General features: G+C 35.1%; 2 protein-coding genes across 2 annotated transcripts in view; one reads left to right on the top strand and one right to left on the bottom strand.

Annotated features, from left to right (window-relative positions):
• The window catches only part of LOC137400735 (ribonuclease 3-like), an 84,673-nt gene extending 74,875 nt beyond the window's left edge, over nucleotides 1–9,798 (top strand). Inside the window, exons 23-27 of the mRNA XM_068087071.1 lie at nucleotides 1,804–1,936; nucleotides 4,047–4,129; nucleotides 4,724–4,833; nucleotides 6,140–6,285; nucleotides 9,370–9,798. Coding sequence (XP_067943172.1) covers nucleotides 1,804–1,936; nucleotides 4,047–4,129; nucleotides 4,724–4,833; nucleotides 6,140–6,285; nucleotides 9,370–9,503 — 606 coding nt within the window. The 3' untranslated portion in view covers nucleotides 9,504–9,798. The remainder of the gene's footprint in view (nucleotides 1–1,803; nucleotides 1,937–4,046; nucleotides 4,130–4,723; nucleotides 4,834–6,139; nucleotides 6,286–9,369) is intronic.
• A 1,591-nt stretch (nucleotides 9,799–11,389) lies between these two features.
• The window catches only part of LOC137400240 (glutamate receptor ionotropic, kainate 2-like), a 30,029-nt gene continuing 19,952 nt past the window's right edge, over nucleotides 11,390–21,466 (bottom strand). The window contains exons 11-12 of the mRNA XM_068086569.1: nucleotides 21,031–21,183; nucleotides 11,390–11,790 (exon numbers count right to left, since the gene is read on the bottom strand). Coding sequence (XP_067942670.1) covers nucleotides 11,683–11,790; nucleotides 21,031–21,183 — 261 coding nt within the window. The 3' untranslated portion in view covers nucleotides 11,390–11,682. The remainder of the gene's footprint in view (nucleotides 11,791–21,030; nucleotides 21,184–21,466) is intronic.

Genomic DNA, 21,466 nt, shown 5'->3' with positions numbered 1-21,466 from the left:
TGATAAGGCTCCTGTACTGGTTGCTCTAGTTGTGATGGGTATTAAGTGTGAGATGATAAGGCTCCTTTACTGGTTGCTCTAGTTGTGATGGGTATTAAGTGTAAGATGATAAGGCTCCTTTACTGGTTGCTCTAGTTGTGATGGGTATTAAGTGTAAGATGATAAGGCTCCTGTACTGGTTGCTCTAGTTGTGATGGGTATTAAGTGTAAGATGATAAGGCTCCTGTACTGGTTGCTCTAGTTGTGATGGGTATTAAGTGTAAGATGATAAGGCTCCTTTACTGGTTGCTCTAGTTGTGATGGGTATTAAGTGTAAGATGATAAGGCTCCTGTACTGGTTGCTCTAGTTGTGATGGGTATTAAGTGTGAGATGATAAGGCTCCTGTACTGGTTGCTCTAGTTGTGATGGGTATTAAGTGTAAGATGATAAGGCTCCTGTACTGGTTGCTCTAGTTGTGTTGGGTATTAAGTGTAAGATGATAAGGCTCCTGTACTGGTTGCTCTAGTTGTGATGGGTATTAAGTGTAAGATGATAAGGCTCCTTTATTGGTTGCTCTAGTTGTGATGGGTATTAAGTGTGAGATGATAAGGCTCCTTTATTGGTTGCTCTAGTTGTGATGGGTATTAAGTGTAAGATGATAAGGCTCCTTTACTGGTTGCTTTAGTTGTGATGGGTATTAAGTGTAAGATGATAAGGCTCCTTTACTGGTTGCTCTAGTTGTGATGGGTATTAAGTGTGAGATGATAAGGCTCCTTTACTGGTTGCTCTAGTTGTGATGGGTATTAAGTGTGAGATGATAAGGCTCCTGTACTGGTTGCTCTAGTTGTGATGGGTATTAAGTGTAAGATGATAAGGCTCCTGTACTGGTTGCTCTAGTTGTGATGGGTATTAAGTGTGAGATGATAAGGCTCCTGTACTGGTTGCTCTAGTTGTGATGGGTATTAAGTGTAAGATGATAAGGCTCCTGTACTGGTTGCTCTAGTTGTGATGGGTATTAAGTGTAAGATGATAAAGCTCCTTTACTGGTTGCTCTAGTTGTGATGGGTATTAAGTGTAAGATGATAAGGCTCCTTTACTGGTTGGTCTAGTTGTGATGGGTATTAAGTGTGAGATGATAAGGCTCCTGTACTGGTTGCTCTAATTGTGATGGGTATTAAGTGTAAGATGATAAGGCTCCTTTATTGGTTGCTCTAGTTGTGATGGGTATTAAGTGTAAGATGATAAGGCTCCTTTACTGGTTGCTCTAGTTGTGATGGGTATTAAGTGTGAGATGATAAGGCTCCTTTACTGGTTGCTCTAGTTGTGATGGGTATTAAGTGTAAGATGACAAGGCTCCTTTACTGGTTGCTCTAGTTGTGATGGGTATTAAGTGTAAGATGATAAGGCTCCTGTACTGGTTGCTCTAGTTGTGATGGGTATTAAGTGTAAGATGATAAGGCTCCTGTACTGGTTGCTCTAGTTGTGATGGGTATTAAGTGTAAGATGATAAGGCTCCTGTACTGGTTGCTCTAGTTGTGATGGGTATTAAGTGTAAGATGATAAGGCTCCTTTACTGGTTGCTCTAGTTGTGATGGGTATTAAGTGTAAGATGATAAGGCTCCTGTACTGGTTGCTCTAGTTGTGATGGGTATTAAGTGTAAGATGATAAGGCTCCTGTACTGGTTGCTCTAGTTGTGATGGGTATTAAGTGTAAGATGATAAGTTTTCTAACACTACTTATGATCAATAAAGAACCTGAGTTTCTTATAGTTTTGTCAACAATTACTGTGATGCTCAGCTGCTGTGGATTCTTATTTTGACAGCTCTTGCGGAGCTCCCTCGTCAACAACTCAACGCAGGCACAGATATTTAAAGACCTCGGCATAGGTCACTATGTATTCAAGAGAAACCCTCATGATGTCATGCAGATGAAGGAGAAAGCAGACTACGTGGAAGGTTAGAATAGCTAGTCTCAAGTGCCAACTAATTGTTTACTGAGATCTCTATTTGCGGTAGTCTGCTGTTTTAGTCAGACTGTAACATGATATACATTGTATCACCAAAATGATAAACATCGTATCACTAACATGATATACATTGTATCACTAACATGATATACATTGTATCACTAACATGATATACATTGTATCACTAACATGATATACATTGTATCACTAACATGATATACATTGTCTCACTAACGTGATATACATCGTATCACTAACATGATATACATTGTCTCACTAACATGATATACATTGTATCACTAACATGATATACATTGTATCACTAACGTGATATACATTGTCTCACTAACATGATATACATTGTCTCACTAACATGATATACATCGTATCACTAACATGATATAAATTGTCTCACTAACGTGATATACATTGTCTCACTAACATGATATACATTGTCTCACTAACATGATATACATTGTCTCACTAACATGATATACATTGTATCACTAACATGATATACATTGTATCACTAACATGATATACATTGTGTCACTAACATCATATACATTGTATCACTAACATGATATACATTGTATCTCTAACATGATATAAATTGTCTCACTAACATGATATACATTGTCTCACTAACATGATATACATTGTGTCACTAACATCATATACATTGTATCACTAACATGATATACATTGTATCTCTAACATGATATAAATTGTCTCACTAACATGATATACATTGTCTCACTAACATGATATACATTGTGTCACTAACATCATATACATTGTATCACTAACATGATATACATTGTATCACTAACATGATATAAATTGTCTCACTAACATGATATACATTGTCTCACTAACATGATATACATTGTGTCACTAACATCATATACATTGTATCACTAACATGATATACATTGTATCACTAACATGATATAAATTGTCTCACTAACATGATATACATTGTATCACTAACATGATATAAATTATCTCACTAACATGATATACATTGTATCACTAACATGATATACATTGTATCACTAACATGATATACATTGTATCACTAACATGATATACATTGTCTCACTAACGTGATATACATCGTATCACTAACATGATATACATTGTCTCACTAACATGATATACATTGTATCACTAACATGATATACATTGTATCACTAACGTGATATACATTGTCTCACTAACATGATATACATTGTGTCACTAACATGATATACATTGTCTCACTAACATGATATACATTGTCTCACTAACATGATATACATTGTGTCACTAACATGATATACATTGTCTCACTAACATGATATACATTGTGTCACTAACATGATATACATTGTCTCACTAACATGATATACATTGTCTCACTAACATGATATACATTGTCTCACTAACATGATATACATTGTATCACTAACATGATATACATTGTATCACTAACATGATATAAATTGTCTCACTAACATGATATACATTTTCATTCAAATTTGAGAAGTTGTTCGTAACATTAGCTATTCTCGCAAGTGATTTGTTTGAAACCTATTAACAACCTATAATTAATGCATGATCTGCTTATATAAATAAGTATTTAGAAAGGACAATGTTTAGATAATCTGGTTCCAAAAACAAACAAGCTTAATATAATTATATAGCATCAGAACTATTTCTATTTCTGTTCAATACTTTGCAATGATCGCGACTCTTTCTATCCAATTTCATGATTTAAAAAAATTCTGATAACACCTGGTATTTGTTAACATTACACATAAATATTTTTCAAACGCCGATATGTTTTCTGCTACTTTTTAATGCAATAACTGGTTCTAGCGATTAGGCAACGCAAGGTAAGAAAATGTAACTATACTACATATAGAGTTCTTGAATGTACCCCAAATTAGTTTCAAGGTGTTGACGTTATATCACAGGCTCTGCAATATTTAGACAAGCTAATGTATTTTACAGACTGAGTTGTTTATTTCCTGGTATTTAAGTGCTCAGATATTGGTAAAAAAGACAGGCTTTTCAAATCAGTGAAAGAGAATAAAACTTTGTGAATTTTACAGCCATCATGGGTGCTCTGTATGTCGACCAGGGATTGGATGTCTGCACCATGTTCTGCAAGGTCCTATTCTTCCCTCGTCTAAAGGTACCGTTTACGTTTCTAGCTCAATAGTTCTTTTAGCGTTTTATGTAGTGCTGTTACGATTTGGTGGAGCCTCCAGTCTTGCTATGGTTTGTCATTAGACCATCTGTGTCTATACTGTTGTTTCTCTTTATACTTATATTTAGCTCTACAATTAGACCATCTGTGTCTATGCTGTTATGTTTCTTTATACTTATACTTAGGTCTACAATTAGACCATCTGTGTCTATGCCGTTATGTTTCTTTATACTTATATTTAGGTCTACAATTAGACCATCTGTGTCTATACTATTGTTTCTCTTTATACTTATATTTAGCTCTACAATTAGACCATCTGTATCTATGCTGTTATGTTTCTTTATACTTATATTTAGGTCTATAATTAGACCATCTGTGTCTAAACTGTTATGTTTCTTTATGCTTATATTTAGCTCTGTAATTAGACCATCTGTGTCTATACTGTTATGTCTCTTTATACTTATATTTAGGTCTATAATTAGACCATCTGTGTCTATACTGTCGTTTCTTTATACTTATATTTAGGTCTATAATTAGACCATCTGTGTCTATGCTGTAAATATTTTACCACTTGCATAGGAAACCATTGAGAATCAAAATTGGAATGATGCCAAGTCTTTACTTCAACAGTGCTGCCTAGAGCTAAGGGAGCCAGGCAGCAACAAGGACCCTTTCATACCGACGTACAAGTAAGTCATTTGCTTGTATTACATGGGAACACTTATTAAAGGCGCATACAAGTAGGTTATTCATTGTTGTTCAATGTAACACTTATTAAAGGCACATACAAGTAGGTTATTTATTGTTGTTCAATGAAACACTTATTAAAGGCGCATACAAGTAGGTTATTTATTGTTGTTCAATGGAAAACTTATTAAAGGCACATACAAGTAGGTTATTTATTGTTGTTCAATGAAACACTTATTAAAGTTACATACAAGTAGGTTATTTATTGTTGTTCAATAGAACACTTATTAAAGTTACATACAAGTAGGTTATGTATTGTTGTTTAATGGAACACTTTATCTCTATTGGTATACAGTATATTAGTATCCTCACTTCTATTGATATACAGTATATTAGTATCCTCATCTCTATTGATATACAGTATATTAGTATCCTCACCTCTATTAATATACAGTATATTAGTATCTTCACTTCTATTGATATACAGTATATTAGTATCCTCATCTCTATTGATATACAGTATGTTAGTATCCTCACTTCTATTGATATACAGTATATTAGTATCCTCACTTCTATTGATATACAGTATATTAGTATCCTCACTTCTATTAATATACAGTATATTAGTATCCTCACTTCTATTAATATACAGTATATTAGTATCTTCACTTCTATTGATATACAGTATATTAGTATCCTCATCTCTATTGATATACAGTATGTTAGTATCCTCACTTCTATTGATATACAGTATATTAGTATCCTCACTTCTATTAATATACAGTATATTAGTATCCTCACTTCTATTGATATACAGTATATTAGTATCTTTACTTCTATTGATATACAGTATATTAGTATCCTCATCTCTATTGATATACAGTATGTTAGTATCCTCACTTCTATTGATATACAGTATATTAGTATCTTTACTTCTATTAATATACAGTATATTAGTATCCTCATCTCTATTGATATACAGTATATTAGTATCCTCACTTCTATTGATATACAGTATATTAGTATCCTCATCTCAATTGATATACAGTAGATTAGTACCCTCACCTCTATTGACAAACAGTATATTAGTATCCTCACCTCTATTGATATATAGTATATTAGTATCCTCACCTCTATTGATAAGTGCTTGTTGTTTCTATCAAATTTGGCAGTTTTGTCAGTGGTCTATGACCAGGGTTTAGCCACTATGTAGATCGGCTGGCTATTTCTGTTTGGACTCCTACTTGCCTTGGGGTTTGGTTACTATAAAGATGAATAACCCTGTTATATTTTGCTGTTGTATTACAGAGTGGTCGGTCGGGTGGGCCCTTCCCACAATTCTCGATTCAAAGTGGCTGTCTATTACAAGGACCAGAGGATAGGGGTGGGTGAGGCACATAGCATCAAAAGTGGCCAGTTTGAGGCAGCCCAAAATGCTCTCGACACAAACCATGGTAATTTCACTATATTATTCCTAGCTGTATTTGTCATTCTCACTTGTCACTGCCTATGTGCATTTGATTTGTAGCGAATAAAGGTCTAGGTTGATTGCAGTTCAACCAATGAATAGAAGTATCTCACAGTTTAACCAGTGTATAGAAGTATCTGACACTTTAACCAGTGTATAGAAGTATTTGACAGTTTAACCAGTGTATAGAAGTATCTGATAGTTTAACCAGTGTATAGAAGTATCTGACACTTTAACCAGTGTATAGAAGTATTTGACAGTTTAACCAGTGTATAGAAATATGTCACAGTTCAACCAGTGTATAGAAGTATCTGACAGTTTAACCAGTGAATAGAAGTATCTCATAGTTTAACCAGTGAATAGAAGTAGCTCACAGTTTAACCAGTGTATAGAAGTATTTGGCAGTATAAGCAATGTTTAGAAGTATGTTACAGTTTAACCAGTGTATAGAAGAAGTATCTCGCAGTTTAACCAGTGTATAGAAGTATCTGACAGGTTAACCAGTGTATAGAAGTATCTGACAGTTTAACCAATGTTTAGAAGTATCTTACAGTTTAATCAGTGTATAGAAGAAGTATCTCGCAGTTTAACTAGTGTATAGAACTATTTGACAGTTTAACCAGTGTGTAGAAGTAGATGACAAGTTGGCAAAACCTTTTTTACTGAAGTGTTTTTTTCTTTTTATTCCGGAAATCTCATGTCTCATTTTCTTTCTGAAAATGCTTAAAACTAGCTATAAACCGGCAAAGACTAAGGCTCAGAACCCTCCGCATTCTCGCCAGTTTTTAGCTGTGCCAAAAATTTTCTAATATTTTGGCATTTAAAGCATATTCTGATTAGTGGGTCCTTTTCTGGGCCTCAGCCTACCTTACTTTAACTTGAAGTACTTTTGGAAACGCATGTTTCTCTTTCGAGTGCTAGCTCAACCTACCTTTCTTTAACTTGAAGTACTTTTGGAAACGCATGTTTCTCTTTCGAGTGCTAGCTCAGCCTACCTTACTTTAACTTGAAGTACTTTTGGAAACGCATGTCTCTCTTTCGAGTGCTAGCTCAACCTACCTTTCTTTAACTTGAAGTACTTTTGGAAACGCATGTTTCTCTTTCGAGTGCTAGCTCAACCTACCTTTCTTTAACTTGAAGTACTTTTGGAAACGCATGTTTCTCTTTCGAGTGCTAGCTCAGCCTACCTTACTTTAACTTGAAGTACTTTTGGAAACGCATGTCTCTCTTTCGAGTGCTAGCTCAACCTACCTTTCTTTAACTTGAAGTACTTTTGGAAACGCATGTTTCTCTTTCGAGTGCTAGCTCAGCCTACCTTACTTTAACTTGAAGTACTTTTGGAAACGCACATTTCTCTTTCGAGTGCTAGCTCAACCTACCTTTCTTTAACTTGAAGTACTTTTGGAAACGCATGTTTCTCTTTCGAGTGCTAGCTCAGCCTACCTTACTTTAACTTGAAGTACTTTTGGAAATGCATGTCTCTCTTCCGAGTGCTAGCTCAGCCTACCTTTCTTTAACTTGAAGTACTTTTGGAAACACATGTTTCTCTTTCGAGTGCTAGTTCAGCCTACCTTACTTTAACTTGAAGTACTTTTGGAAACACATGTCTCTCTTTCGAGTGCTAGCTCAGCCTACCTTACTTTAACTTGAAGTACTTTTGGAAATGCATGTCTCTCTTTCGAGTGCTAGCTCAACCTACCTTACTTTAACTTGAAGTACTTTTGGAAACACATGTTTCTCTTTCGAGTGCTAGCTCAGCCTAACTTATTTTAACTTGAAGTACTTTTGGAAACGCATGTCTCTCTTTCGAGTGCTAGCTCAACCTACCTTATTTTAACTTGAAGTACTTTTGGAAACACATGTTTCTCTTTCGAGTGCTAGCTCAACCTACCTTACTTTAACTTGAAGTACTTTTGGAAACACATGTTTCTCTTTCGAGTGCTAGCTCAGCCTAACTTATTTTAACTTGAAGTACTTTTGGAAACGCATGTCTCTCTTTCGAGTGCTAGCTCAACCTACCTTATTTTAACTTGAAGTACTTTTGGAAACACATGTTTCTCTTTCGAGTGCTAGCTCAACCTACCTTATTTTAACTTGAAGTACTTTTGGAAATGCATGTCTCTCTTTCGAGTGCTAGCTCAACCTACCTTATTTTAACTTGAAGTACTTTTGGAAATGCATGTCTCTCTTTCGAGTGCTAGCTCAGCCTACCTTTCTTTAACTTGAAGTACTTTTGGAAACTCATGTTTCTCTTTCGAGTGCTAGCTCAACCTACCTTTCTTTAACTTGAAGTACTTTTGGAAACTCATGTTTCTCTTTCGAGTGCTAGCTCAACCTACCTTACTTTAACTTGAAGTACTTTTGAAAACACATGTTTCTCTTTCGAGTGCTAGCTCAGCCTACCTTATTTTAACTTGAAGTACTTTTGGAAATGCATGTTTCTCTTTCGAGTGCTAGCTCAGCCTACCTTACTTTAACTTGAAGTACTTTTGGAAACGCATGTTTCTCTTTCGAGTGCTAGCTCAGCCTACCTTATTTTAACCCGAGCTACTTTTGGAAACCCTTGTCTCTCTTCCGATTTCTAGCTCAGACTATCCAGTTTTAACTTGAAGTGCTTCTGGAAACTCATGTTTTTCCTTCATAGAAGTTCATAGATTGGCCTAGTTCCTAGTCTTTTAAATTTTAAATTATGTATAGGTGTCTATTGTTTCATCATTCTTTCATACTGGAGTCTGGCTTCTCATCTCTAAGCATAGTTTGTTTTTTAAATTTGATGTCACAAGGCAGCAAGCATCTTGATGCTTCTTCAAGCTTCTTACCTTTTGAATCATTCATTCCTCAAAACAAACATATTTTTGGTCTAACAGGAATGATACGTCCACGAGTCTTCATTTTGTTCTCTCGTAGTCATTATTGCAGTCTTAAACTTCGGGAGTTGTTTCCACTAGTTACTCAAAAGCTACGCCGTGTTTTTATCAGTATGAGCATGACTTACAAGGCAACCGAAACAATGCGAGTAAATAGTTGGTGGTCTAATGTTAGCAAGTCAGAAATATGTTTTCTGTTTTAGCCATGTTTCCTATGCTGAAGCCTGGTACTAATATGCTACACACTATGGGCCGGCAGTCACTGCTACAGTTCATCACTCACCGTCAGCAAAAGGTGAAGCGCCGCAATCAGAATTTAAACTATGCAATGCAGTAAGCTATGGTTGAAGACTTACGCTACAGGCATAATTAGATAATGAATTGAAAAGCCTGATGTTTTTTGTAGGTCTTATAGTATTTGTACCTAATGTTACACCTTATTTTTTCCATCCTATATACACCTGTGTAGATTGCTAATCAGTGTGGAAGGTATTTAAAAGTAGTCAGTCTTGTATATTCTTGAAATTTAGTAGCAGCTAACTGTACAACTATGATATCTTGTGATTAATATTGTTCATACACTTCTATCGCTTTATAAACTGCCAACTCTCATGTATTGTGTGCATAAAACAAGTTGTAGATTATAAACATTTGCAGATTCTGATTTTAAACTATACCTCGCATCGAGAGGGACAATTCCAAATTAAACTCTACTCTCTAATAAGTGATATAGGTTTCTCGCATAGTTGACAGTATCGTACAAACAATCATGGCATTCCTGCTCTGTAGTTAATATGAGAAATAGAGTACAGCAAATGAAATTTGCAATGCATTTTCGATAACTAGGAAAATCTCAACATGTAAAGTAAATTCTACCAAACATCAAATCTCTGTATGCCGGTATCCAGTTGATGTACTTTACTACATACCTACCTCAATATAGTTTGGACGCTTCAGTTGTAGTTCCACTTGGTAGCAGAAACCCCATAAAGTTTCAAAGCAAAATAATGTGGCGATGTTTTAAATGTCTAAACACTGGTTGACATTGGTTGATGTTCACAGGCAAAATTGATAAAAACCTAAGAGGCTTTTGTGAGCATGTCATAAAGGATGTATGATACACATGGGAGTGTTTAGCTTGTTTAAAGTTTTCACTCCGGTTGACCAATGAAACTATGACAGTTGGGGAGTGGAGTTACAAGTGTCCAATATTAACAATGGCGGCTGGTGAGTGGAGTTACAAGGTATTTTATGGTAACAGTGACGGCTGGAAATTGGAGGTAAAAGGTGTCTGATGTTGACAGTGACAGCTGGTAAGTGGAGTTAAAAGGTGTCTGATGTGACAAGTGATGGTTGGTGAGAGGAGTTACAAGGTTTCTGATGTGACAAGTGATGGTTGGTGATTGGAGTTACAAGGTGTCATATGTGGACAGTGACAGCTGGTAAGTGGAGTTAAATGGTGTCTTATGTGATGGTTGATGAGTGGAGTTACAAGGTGTCTCATGTGGACAGTGACAGCTGGTAAGTGGAGTTAAAAGGTGTCTGATGTGACAAGTGATGGTCGGTGAGTGGAGTTACAAGGTGTCATATGTGGACAGTGACAGCTGGTAAGTGGAGTTAAATGGTGTCTGATGTGATGGTTGGTGAGTGGAGTTACAAGGTGTCATATGTGGACAGTGACAGCTGGTAAGTGGAGTTAAATGGTGTCTGATGTGATGGTTGGTGAGTGGAGTTACAAGGTATCTGACATTGACCTGGTGCAATTATTTATGTTTACAATTTATGTATTGTAAGCATTTTTCATCTAGAAATAAAAATGTCGTTCATTTATCCAGCTATAGCAATAAAGTTTTACGAACGAAAAAAACTGCTTCGTGCTGGAACTCAACTCTCAAACCAGTTCTGCAGACAGGTGTGGTATCCACTACTTCACACGGCCTACTTGCCATACTTTAGAATAATTGTGCATATACTTATGCACCGCTTGCGAAAATGCTATCGGTTACTACTAGCACCTGTGAAGATCATGATTGCATGAGAGATCATGACGCGTAACAGTGATTATCAGCACAATTATAAGCATGGCTCTTATTTTAGTAAAGGTTTAGACTAGCTTAAGTTACTCAAATTTATTGGGTAAAGAAACTCAGCCAATAGCAACTGCATTACCTGCCACTGTTTTATAAGCTGTTTTTATTACCTGTTCGATGTCGGGCATTTAGCCAGTATATTGTAATATGTCAGATTACAGAGACAACAATTGAATACCTGGCAACTAGTGAAAATAATGGGTTATTATCTTATGTTAGGTAAAAGACAACTCTTGAAGTAAAAAAGATAGATGCTGACCCTGACTACATGCCTCTCTCTATACAGTTCATACTGACCCTGTCGACAGGCCTCTCTCTATACAGTTCATACAGTCTTCTTTTGTGTTTGTCTTCTGATAACTGAGTAGCATATCTGCAGATGTTTATATACTTAAGAAATTATCCATCCTGCGCACTGCAGCTGCTTCAGTGTGAGAGAAATGTATCAGCAGTTGTACTCCCATGTACTCTTTCTGAGTATCCATTTAAGGGTTCCACTTCTTCTGCTATAGGATGGTGGCGAAGGTCATTAGCCTGTTGTCATAATACCGAACTTAAATGCTTTGGCTTCATTTGTAACTACTTAGCATTAATATAGCTCAAAAATATATTACATATATAAAAGGAAAAAATGATAATTTTGTAGCAGGTGTATTCCTATATGGAAGACGTGATGCCAATGTTCCACTTCATAGTTAACCTAAGACTCAGTAAGTGATGACACTTCAGAATGTTTTGAGTTATTAGTATATTTAATTACACTTCAGAATGTTTTGAGTCGTTAATATATTTAGTAACACTTCAGACGGTTTTGCGTTATTAATATATTTAATTACACTTTAGAAGGTTTTGAGTTATTAATATATTTAATTACACTTCAGAAGGTTTTGAGTTATTAATATAATTAATTACACTTCAGAATGTTTTGAGTTATTAATATATTTAATTACACTTCAGAAGGTTTTGAGTTATTAATATATTTAATTACACTTCAGAAGGTTTTGAGTTATTAATATATTTAATTACACTTCAGAATGTTTTGAGCTATTAATATATTTAATAATACTTCAGAAGGTTTTGAGTTATTAATATATTTAATTACACTTCAGAAGGTTTTGAGTTATTAATATATTTAATTACACTTCAGAAGGTTTTGAGTTATTAATATATTTAATAACAGTTCAGAAGGTTTTGAATTATTAATATATTTAATTACACTTCAGAAGGTTTTGAGTTATTAATATATTTAATAACACTTCAGAAGGTTTTGAGTTATTAATATATTTAATTACACTTCAGAATGTTTTGAGCTATTAATATATTTAATAATACTTCAGAAGGTTTTGAGTTATTAATATATTTAATTACACTTCAGAAGGTTTTGAGTTATTAATATATTTAATTACACTTCAGAAGGTTTTGAGTTATTAATATATTTAATAACACTTCAGAAGGTTTTGAATTATTAATATATTTAATTACACTTCAGAAGGTTTTGAGTTATTAATATATTTAATAACACTTCAGAAGGTTTTGAGTTATTAATATATTTAATAACACTTCAGAAGGTTTTGAATTATTAATATATTTAATTACACTTCAGAATGTTTTGAGTCGTTAATATATTTAGTAACACTTCAGAAGGTTTTGAGTTATTAATATATTTAATTACACTTCAGAATGTTTTGAGTCGTTAATATATTTAGTAACACTTCAGAAGGTTTTGAATCATTAATATGTTTAATTACACTTCAGAAGGTTTTGAGTTATTAATATATTTAATTACACTTCAGAATGTTTTGAGTTATTAATATATTTAATAACACTTCAGAAGGTTTTGAATTATTAATATATTTAATTACCCTTCAGAAGGTTTTGAGTTATTAATATTTTTAATAACACTTCAGAAGGTTTTGAGTTATTAATATATTTAATAGCGCTTCAGAATGTTTTGAGTTATTAATATATTTAATAACACTTCAGAAGGTTTTGAGTTATTAATATATTTAATAACACTTCAGAAGGTTTTGAATTATTAATATATTTAATTACACTTCAGAATGTTTTGAGTCGTTAATATATTTAGTAACACTTCAGAAGGTTTTGAGTTATTAATATATTTAATTACACTTCAGAATGTTTTGAGTCGTTAATATATTTAGTAACACTTCAGAAGGTTTTGAATCATTAATATGTTTAATTACACTTCAGAAGGTTTTGAGTTATTAATATATTTAATTACACTTCAGAATGTTTTGAGTTATTAATATATTTAATAACACTTCAGAAGGTTTTGAGTTATTAATATTTTTAATAACACTTCAGAAGGTTTTGAGTTATTAATATATTTAATTACACTTCAGAATGTTTTGAGTTATTAATATATTTAATAACACTTCAGAAGGTTTTGAGTTATTAATATATTTAATTACACTTCAGAAGGTTTTGAGTTATTAATATATTTAATTACACTTCAGAATGTTTTGAGTTATTAATATATTTAATAATACTTCAGAAGGTTTTGAGTTATTAATATATTTAATTACACTTCAGAAGGTTTTGAGCTATTAATATATTTAATTACACTTCAGAATGTTTTGAGTTATTAATATATTTAATAACACTTCAGAAGGTTTTGAGTTATTAGTATATTTAATTACACTTCAGAAGGTTTTGAGTTTTTAATATATTTAATTACACTTCAGAAGGTTTTGAGTTATTGATATATTTAATAACACTTCAGAAGGTTTTGAGTTTTTAATATATTTAATTACATTTCAGAAGCTTCTTCAAAGTCCGAGCAATCTATTCTATCTATATATACATAAATCTCAAAGTTTGTCGTCTGTATGTTGAAATTCTATGAACTTTATTATTTATTAACGCTATGAAACATGAGGCTTTTTCGTCTTCGCCGTACTAGGACTAATTTGTTTTCTGCAAAACGATATCAGCAATAATTTCTCTCGAAATTATAATGTGGCGATTGTATCTCAGTTCAGCGTCATCTGTTATGGTAAAAAAGCGAGTTTGCAAACATATACGTGATTAAATTTTATTTCAAAGTTGAATTTTACTAAGATGCATACTAAAGCTTCCTTCGAGTATGTGTTTAGTAAGATGCATACTAAAGCTTCCTTCGAGTATGTGTTTAGTAAGATACATACTAAAGCTTCCTTCGAGTATGTGTTTAGTAAGATACATACTAAAGCTTCCTTCGAGTATGTGTTTAGTAAGCTAAATTCATTTAAGTTAGATTCAGCATTTACGTTACACGTTTGTTTCGAAGGTAAGAACTCTCTACGTAGTACACTGTAATGTTACATTTTCTTGCACATCATAACCAAAAAATTCACTAAAGTTACTGTAGGTAACTATAGTAACTAAGGTTAACATATTGCTTTGCTACTATTTTTAATGATGATGATTTTCACCTGGGGGTGATTGCATTAGATAATTACTATGGGTTTCTATACCACTCTATACACCTATACGATATTTTCGCTTTATGAGCCGTGAAAGCAAGCATAAAATTACATTTCGCCGTAACGGAGAGTGGTAGCATATTTGCGCTCACACAGCAACAGATATCGTTCAATGAATCCATCAATTTCGCGTGGTGTAATTGGTACAGTATTTGCCTGGCGAACTGGCAGTTCCGAGATCAAATATTTTGCGGTACGAGTTCTTCATTCCAACATTTTAATAGCAATAATTTGTGTGTACCAAAGGACACACAAACTTTGAGATTTATATATATATATATATATATGTAAATATATATATATATATACTGCTCTTAGGAATAATTGCAGACAAACTGGAAGAGCACATGAGTCACTATATGACCAGTGCTCAGAAAGGAATTGGGCGCAACACCCGAGGAGCTAAACATCAGTTACTGGTGGATCGGACGGTCTGTCAAGACAGCAGGAGAAGGCAAACCAATCTTGCCATGGCTTGGATTGACTACAAAAAGGCCTATGACTCAATTCCCCATAGTTGGATACTTGAGTGCCTCAGTATGTACAATGTTCACCCTGCTCTTGTGGCATTCATCAAGATGGCAATGGCCAAATGGAAGACAGAACTGGAGGCTAATGGCAAAAAGCTGGCGAGTGTACAAATTAAGCGAGGCATCTATCAAGGTGACTCATTATCACCGCTGCTCTTCTGCATATGCCTAAACCCTCTAAGCAATATGCTGGAGGAGACTCAATATGGGTACCAGTTTAATAGTGGCACCAAGATAAACCACCTCTTCTACATGGATGACATCAAGCTGTACGCTAACAAAGAAAGGGACATTGATTCGCTAATACACCTCACTCAGGTATACAGCAAGGACATCGGAATGACCTTCGGTATTGAGAAATGTGGAAGGCTAATTCTTAAGAAAGGCCATTCTATGCTCACAGATGGCCTAAGAATGCCAAATGGTACCATCAAAGATATAGAAGAAGGGTACAAGTACTTGGGGATTATGCAAAGCAACATCAACCACGAAGCCGAGGTACGTCACAAAGCCATTACCGAATACAAGAAACGCCTTCGGCAGGTCTTACGGAGCCAGCTCAATGCCAAGAACCAAGTCATGGCAATAAATACCTACGCACTGCCAGTAATAAGATATCCAGCGGGCATAATAAAGTCGACTGAGGAAGCCATCAAAGAAACAGATATAGCAACTCGTAAACTGCTGACCATGCATGGAGCACTCCACCCAAAATCTGATACTACTAAATTGTATCTTGATAGGAAAGATGGCGGTAGGGGACTCAAAAGTGTACAGCAGACAGTGAAAGAGGAGGAGCAAAGCATCAAAGCATATGCAGCCTCCATGGCCATCTCAGATAAGTTGCTAGCTGAATTTCAATCGGCTGCTCTTACAATGGACCTACGCCCTGATGATGAGGAAATTGACTGGCACACGAAACCTCTTCATGGTGCTTACCATCAACAAATATCTAAGGTTGGCGATCTTCACCAAACATATATGTGGCTGAACAAAGGAAACCTAACGGCCAATACAGAGTCGCTAATCATGGCAGCCCAGGAGCAAGTGCTCCCAACAAGGCAACTCCAAACGAAAATCTATCACACTAGAGATGATCCTAGATGCAGACTGTGCAAAGATGCACCTGAGACCATCCAACACATCATCAGTGGATGCAAGCAGCTAGCAGGGAACGCATACACTGAGCGGCATAATCATGTCGCAGGTGTTGTGTATAGAAGTCTATGTGATGAGTATGGCCTTAATAAACCACAACACTGGTGGGAAGCTCCTGGTAAGGTCAATGAAAATGACCGGGCTAAGATCCTCTGGGACTTCTACATCCAAACTGACAAGCATGTCCTAGCAAACCAACCAGATATAGTGGTGGTAGACAAGGAGAACAAGAGGGCTACTATAATAGATATAGCAGTACCCAATGACTACAATATAGCCAGCAAAGAAAAAGAAAAGGTAAAAAAATATCTCCCTTTTGGAGAAGAGATTGAAAAATGCTGGAATGTAAGAACAACTGTAATCCCAGTAGTCATTGGGGCACTGGGCGCAATAACACCGGCGCATAAAATGTGGCTTGCCCAAATACCAACAGCAATCAACTCAGGTGAGTTGCAGAAAAGTGCGCTATTGGGAACAGCTAAGATCTTGAGGCGAGTGCTCAAACTCCCAGGTCTCTGGTAGGAGACCCGAGTTAGAGCAGAATTTACCACCCATACGGGTATGCGGGGTGAGGAAACAATTTTATGACAAATTATCATATAGATTATTTACAGACTTTGGAATCTATCTATTTAGGTTTTCTCTCAACACAGATAATACCACACATAGTTTGATTATACTGGGGCTCTCATACAATAGTAATTAATAGCATTCCTAATGCAAGGCATCACTCCAACTATCAACTATCTATATATGTATTTCTTCAAGTTTGTCGTATCTGTGTTTATCCTTCTATAGCTATTAAATTCTTGGAACAAAGAATCGGTATTGCAGAAGATTTGATCTCAGACCTTCCCATTCATCAGTCCAAGGCCTTACCAATTAAGCTACCCAAACATGGTGGATTCATTGGCCGATATATGTCGTTACATGGGAGCAAGTACGCTACCGCTCTCCGTTACAACGCAACGTGATGGCTCAACATCATGGAGAGCAGTAGTGTAATTGTATGCGGGCTCAATCGTGAGAGCAAGTAGTTAGCTCTTATTAGTAAGCTTACTCAAATTATCCAATGGTAATATGCTAGGCTAATAGCAAGTGGTAAGCAACTACATTACCTGTCATTGTTTATAAGCTGGTTTTTAATACCCGGGCAATGTCGGGCATCCAACTAGTAATACATATAAATCTCAAAGTTTGTCATTCAACTGTCTAGCTGTAGCGATTAAAATCTAGCAATGTAAAACCTTGTCACACAAGATTTCATCAAGGAACTTCCCATTCAAAAGGCGAGAAAATCTTGTCACACAAGAGTTCATCGAGGAACTTCCCATTCACAAGGCGAGAAAACCTTGTCACTCAAGATTTCATCTAGGAACTTTCCATTCACAAGGCGAGAAAACCTTGTCACACAAGATTTCATCAAGGAACTTTCCATTCAAAAGGCGAGAAAATCTTGTCACACAAGATTTCATCGAGGAACTTCCCATTCACAAGGCGAGAAAACCTTGTCACTCAAGATTTCATCTAGGAACTTTCCATTCACAAGGCGAGAAAACCTTGTCACTCAAGATTTCATCTAGGAACTTCCCATTCACAAAGCGAGAAAATCTTGTCACACAAGATTTCATCGAGGAACTTCCCATTCACAAGGCGAGAAAACCTTGTCACTCAAGATTTCATCTAGGAACTTCCCATTCACAAGGCGAGATGCTAACCCATTAGGCTATGCAAGACGAAATGGATTCATTAGACGATATGAGTCACTGTCTGGATTAAAATATGCATAGCGACTCCGCATTACACACAACATCACTAAAGCTTGCTCTCACGGCTCTTATTAGTAAATTTAGAAATATGGATACTAGCTTACTCAAACTTGCCAATGGCAATAATATAGCCTGCCACTGTTTATAAGCTGTTTTAATACCCATGCAGTGCCGGACATTTGGCTAGCATATACCGTAAAACCTCTAATTGAATGCCACCTCTATTTGAACGCCGCCTCTATTTGACCGCCACTTCCGCTTGACTGCTTTTTGACTATCTTTGATCTTTATGAATGCATGACATCACGTGATCAGTGGAAAAGTGTCCACAAAATTGTATTAATAACTAATCGTCTACATCATTAACAATCAATTTTCTCGTTGTTCAACTATAAAGCTTTTCATTTTGTTTTCGTTAAAACTTTGAAAGCAACACCATAGAAATAATCAATAATGCTCTCAGGCTAAGAGTAGTTCCTTGTTTAATGCAGTTTTGATACTTCGAAGAACATGCACATCAAAGCAGCTTACAAGTTTTGGGCCAAAGGTTGCGTTTAGCGAGCAAACTTTTACACATTGCATTTGTGCTAAATGCAGCATATAAAAGTTTTACTCTGCCAAAAAATTGTTTGGACGCCCATATCGACTGGTTCGGCAGTGCAGAAGAAGAGTTGAGGTCTGAAGATATTGTGGAAAGTATTGGAGAACTAAAAGATGTTCGTTCCATTGAAAGCAACTATCAGAAGGCAGCTATCCGAGAAAACGATGTAAATATTTTTGTTTGAAAAGCATTAATTTTTGTTTCTGCATGTAATATAAGTATGGTTCGTTTGTGTCATTTGTTCATGAATATATATTTGTATCCTTTGATAGATTATTATGATGTAACTTATAATATGATATGATTATCATATGATTATCATATGATATGACAGGATTATGATATGATTATCATATGATATGGTGATCATATGATATGATTATCATATGATATGATTATGCTGTGATTATAATATGATTATCATAGGATTATCATATGATATGATTATGACATGATTATGATATGATTATCATATGATATGATTATAATATGATATGATTACGATATGATTATCATGATATAGTTAACATGATATGCAGATTTATAACATGTTATTTACTAGCACCTTTAATAGTGTCCTTGCGACTATCTTAACACGGCTTACAATGGATCGATACTCAAAACTCTACTTCTATTGCACATAAAAAGCTAGTGCTGGCTGCAAACTGTAGCAAACATATTAATGAGTGCAATGAGCTTCTATGCAACATTATTAAATATAGATATAAATAAAAATGTTTTCAAATTTAGAATGAAATAAAAACTGAAAATGCCAACAAATTACAAAGAAGGACACAGGCTATAATGTCATTGCAGGTCAATTGCAAGCAATAGATATCGGCTGGTAGAGATATTTCTCGGTTTCTCGATGCATTATTATTAAGAGATCTTTGACACGTTAGAGGTAAGTTAGCAGATTCATTGTATCCTCAAGGTTTGATATCGCTCCGCCGGAAAAAGAGAGCAAAATATAGGCGACATTCGCTTCGCCCGTATTCGGGCTAAATTTATTTTTCAAAAATTCTGACGAGCTATTTCAAACATACTCCGCCAGCATATTTTTGAATGTCACCTCCAATTGGCCACCGCTATCAAAGAAGGGTCAAAAATCTTGTGGAGAGAGTCTAGTTATGCAGTCATCTAATGGCCATGATCATTTGTAACACTGTTAGGGGGCATTTATCATTCGCTGAACTACAGCGAACATTTAATTTACCCATAGTAACTGGTACTGCGGGAACATTTAATTTACCCAAAGTAACTGGTACTACAGGAACATTTAATTTACCCATAGTAACTGGTACTATGGAAACATTTAACTTACCCATAGTAACTGGTACTACAGAAACATTTAATTTACCCATAGTAACTGGTACTACAGGAACATTTAATTTACCCATAGTAACTGGTACTACAGGAACATTTAATTTACCCAAAGTAACTGGTACTACAGGAACATTTAATTTACCCATAGTAACTGGTACTACGGTAAACATTTAATTTACCCATAGTAACTGGTACTACAGGAACATTTAATTTACCCATAGTAACTGGTATTACGGTGAACATTTAACTTACCCATAGTAACTGGTACTACAGGAACATTTAATTTACCCATAGTAACTGGTACTACAGAAACATTTAATTTACCTATAGTAACTGGTACTACAGGAACATTTAATTTACCCATAGTAACTGGTACTATGGTAAACATTTAATTTACCCATAGTAACTGGTATTACGGTGAACATTTAATTTACCCATAGTAACTGGTACTGCGGGAACATTTAATTTACCCATAGTAACTGGTACTACAGGAACATTTAATTTACTCATAGTAACTGGTACTATGGAAACATTTAACTTACCCATAGTAACTGGTACTACAGGAACATTTAATTTACCCATAGTAACTGGTACTACAGGAACATTTAATTTACCCATAGTAACTGGTACTACGGTGAACATTTAATTTACCCATAGTAACTGGTACTACGGTGAACATTTAATTTACCCATAGTAACTGGTACTACTATTACCCCAATTACTCTACGGGGGCAAATAAACTTTATTTTATGCTATCAGCTGATTTTATCTTCTTGCCTTCGCTTCTGCTCAGCAACACTCATGCTTAGTCATCAGGCTGTCATAGAGAAAAGCAAGCTAAATTAGTTACTGCCTGTCTATGTAGATAAGTGTATGTAAATATAATATTTTATTAATTTTCTTACTATTGTATCATTTCCATTAGCCATGGTACTCCTAGTACTGCGATAAGTTATAGGAGTAGATCCTTGATCTAAACTTCCATCGTTAAGTGACTGAGGAAACACGCCCTTACCAGAACTCTTGAACCATAGTGAAACCATTCTGCATATGGAAACCTTAAAACAGACCAGGGATCCCAGTGTTATGATCTGCCAGGAGACAGATGAAGGCTGAACTGGAAACAAATATCGGCATTCAGAGAGGGTCACAAAAAATTTTAGATGATGGAGTATCAAGCTTCATTTGAGATTATAGAATATCAGCCATACATTAAACGGTGGAGTATCAAGCTTCACTTGAGATTATAGAATATCAGCCATACATTAAATGGTAGAGTATCACGCTAAACTTCAGAAATGCTTTCATAGTCGGGTTATAAAATCTTGTTTTAAAATATGT

This window comes from Watersipora subatra, chromosome 7, assembly GCF_963576615.1.
Source record: "Watersipora subatra chromosome 7, tzWatSuba1.1, whole genome shotgun sequence".
In the NCBI taxonomy this organism is placed as follows: domain Eukaryota; kingdom Metazoa; phylum Bryozoa; class Gymnolaemata; order Cheilostomatida; family Watersiporidae; genus Watersipora; species Watersipora subatra.
This window is presented reverse-complemented; position numbering and strand designations above follow the sequence as displayed.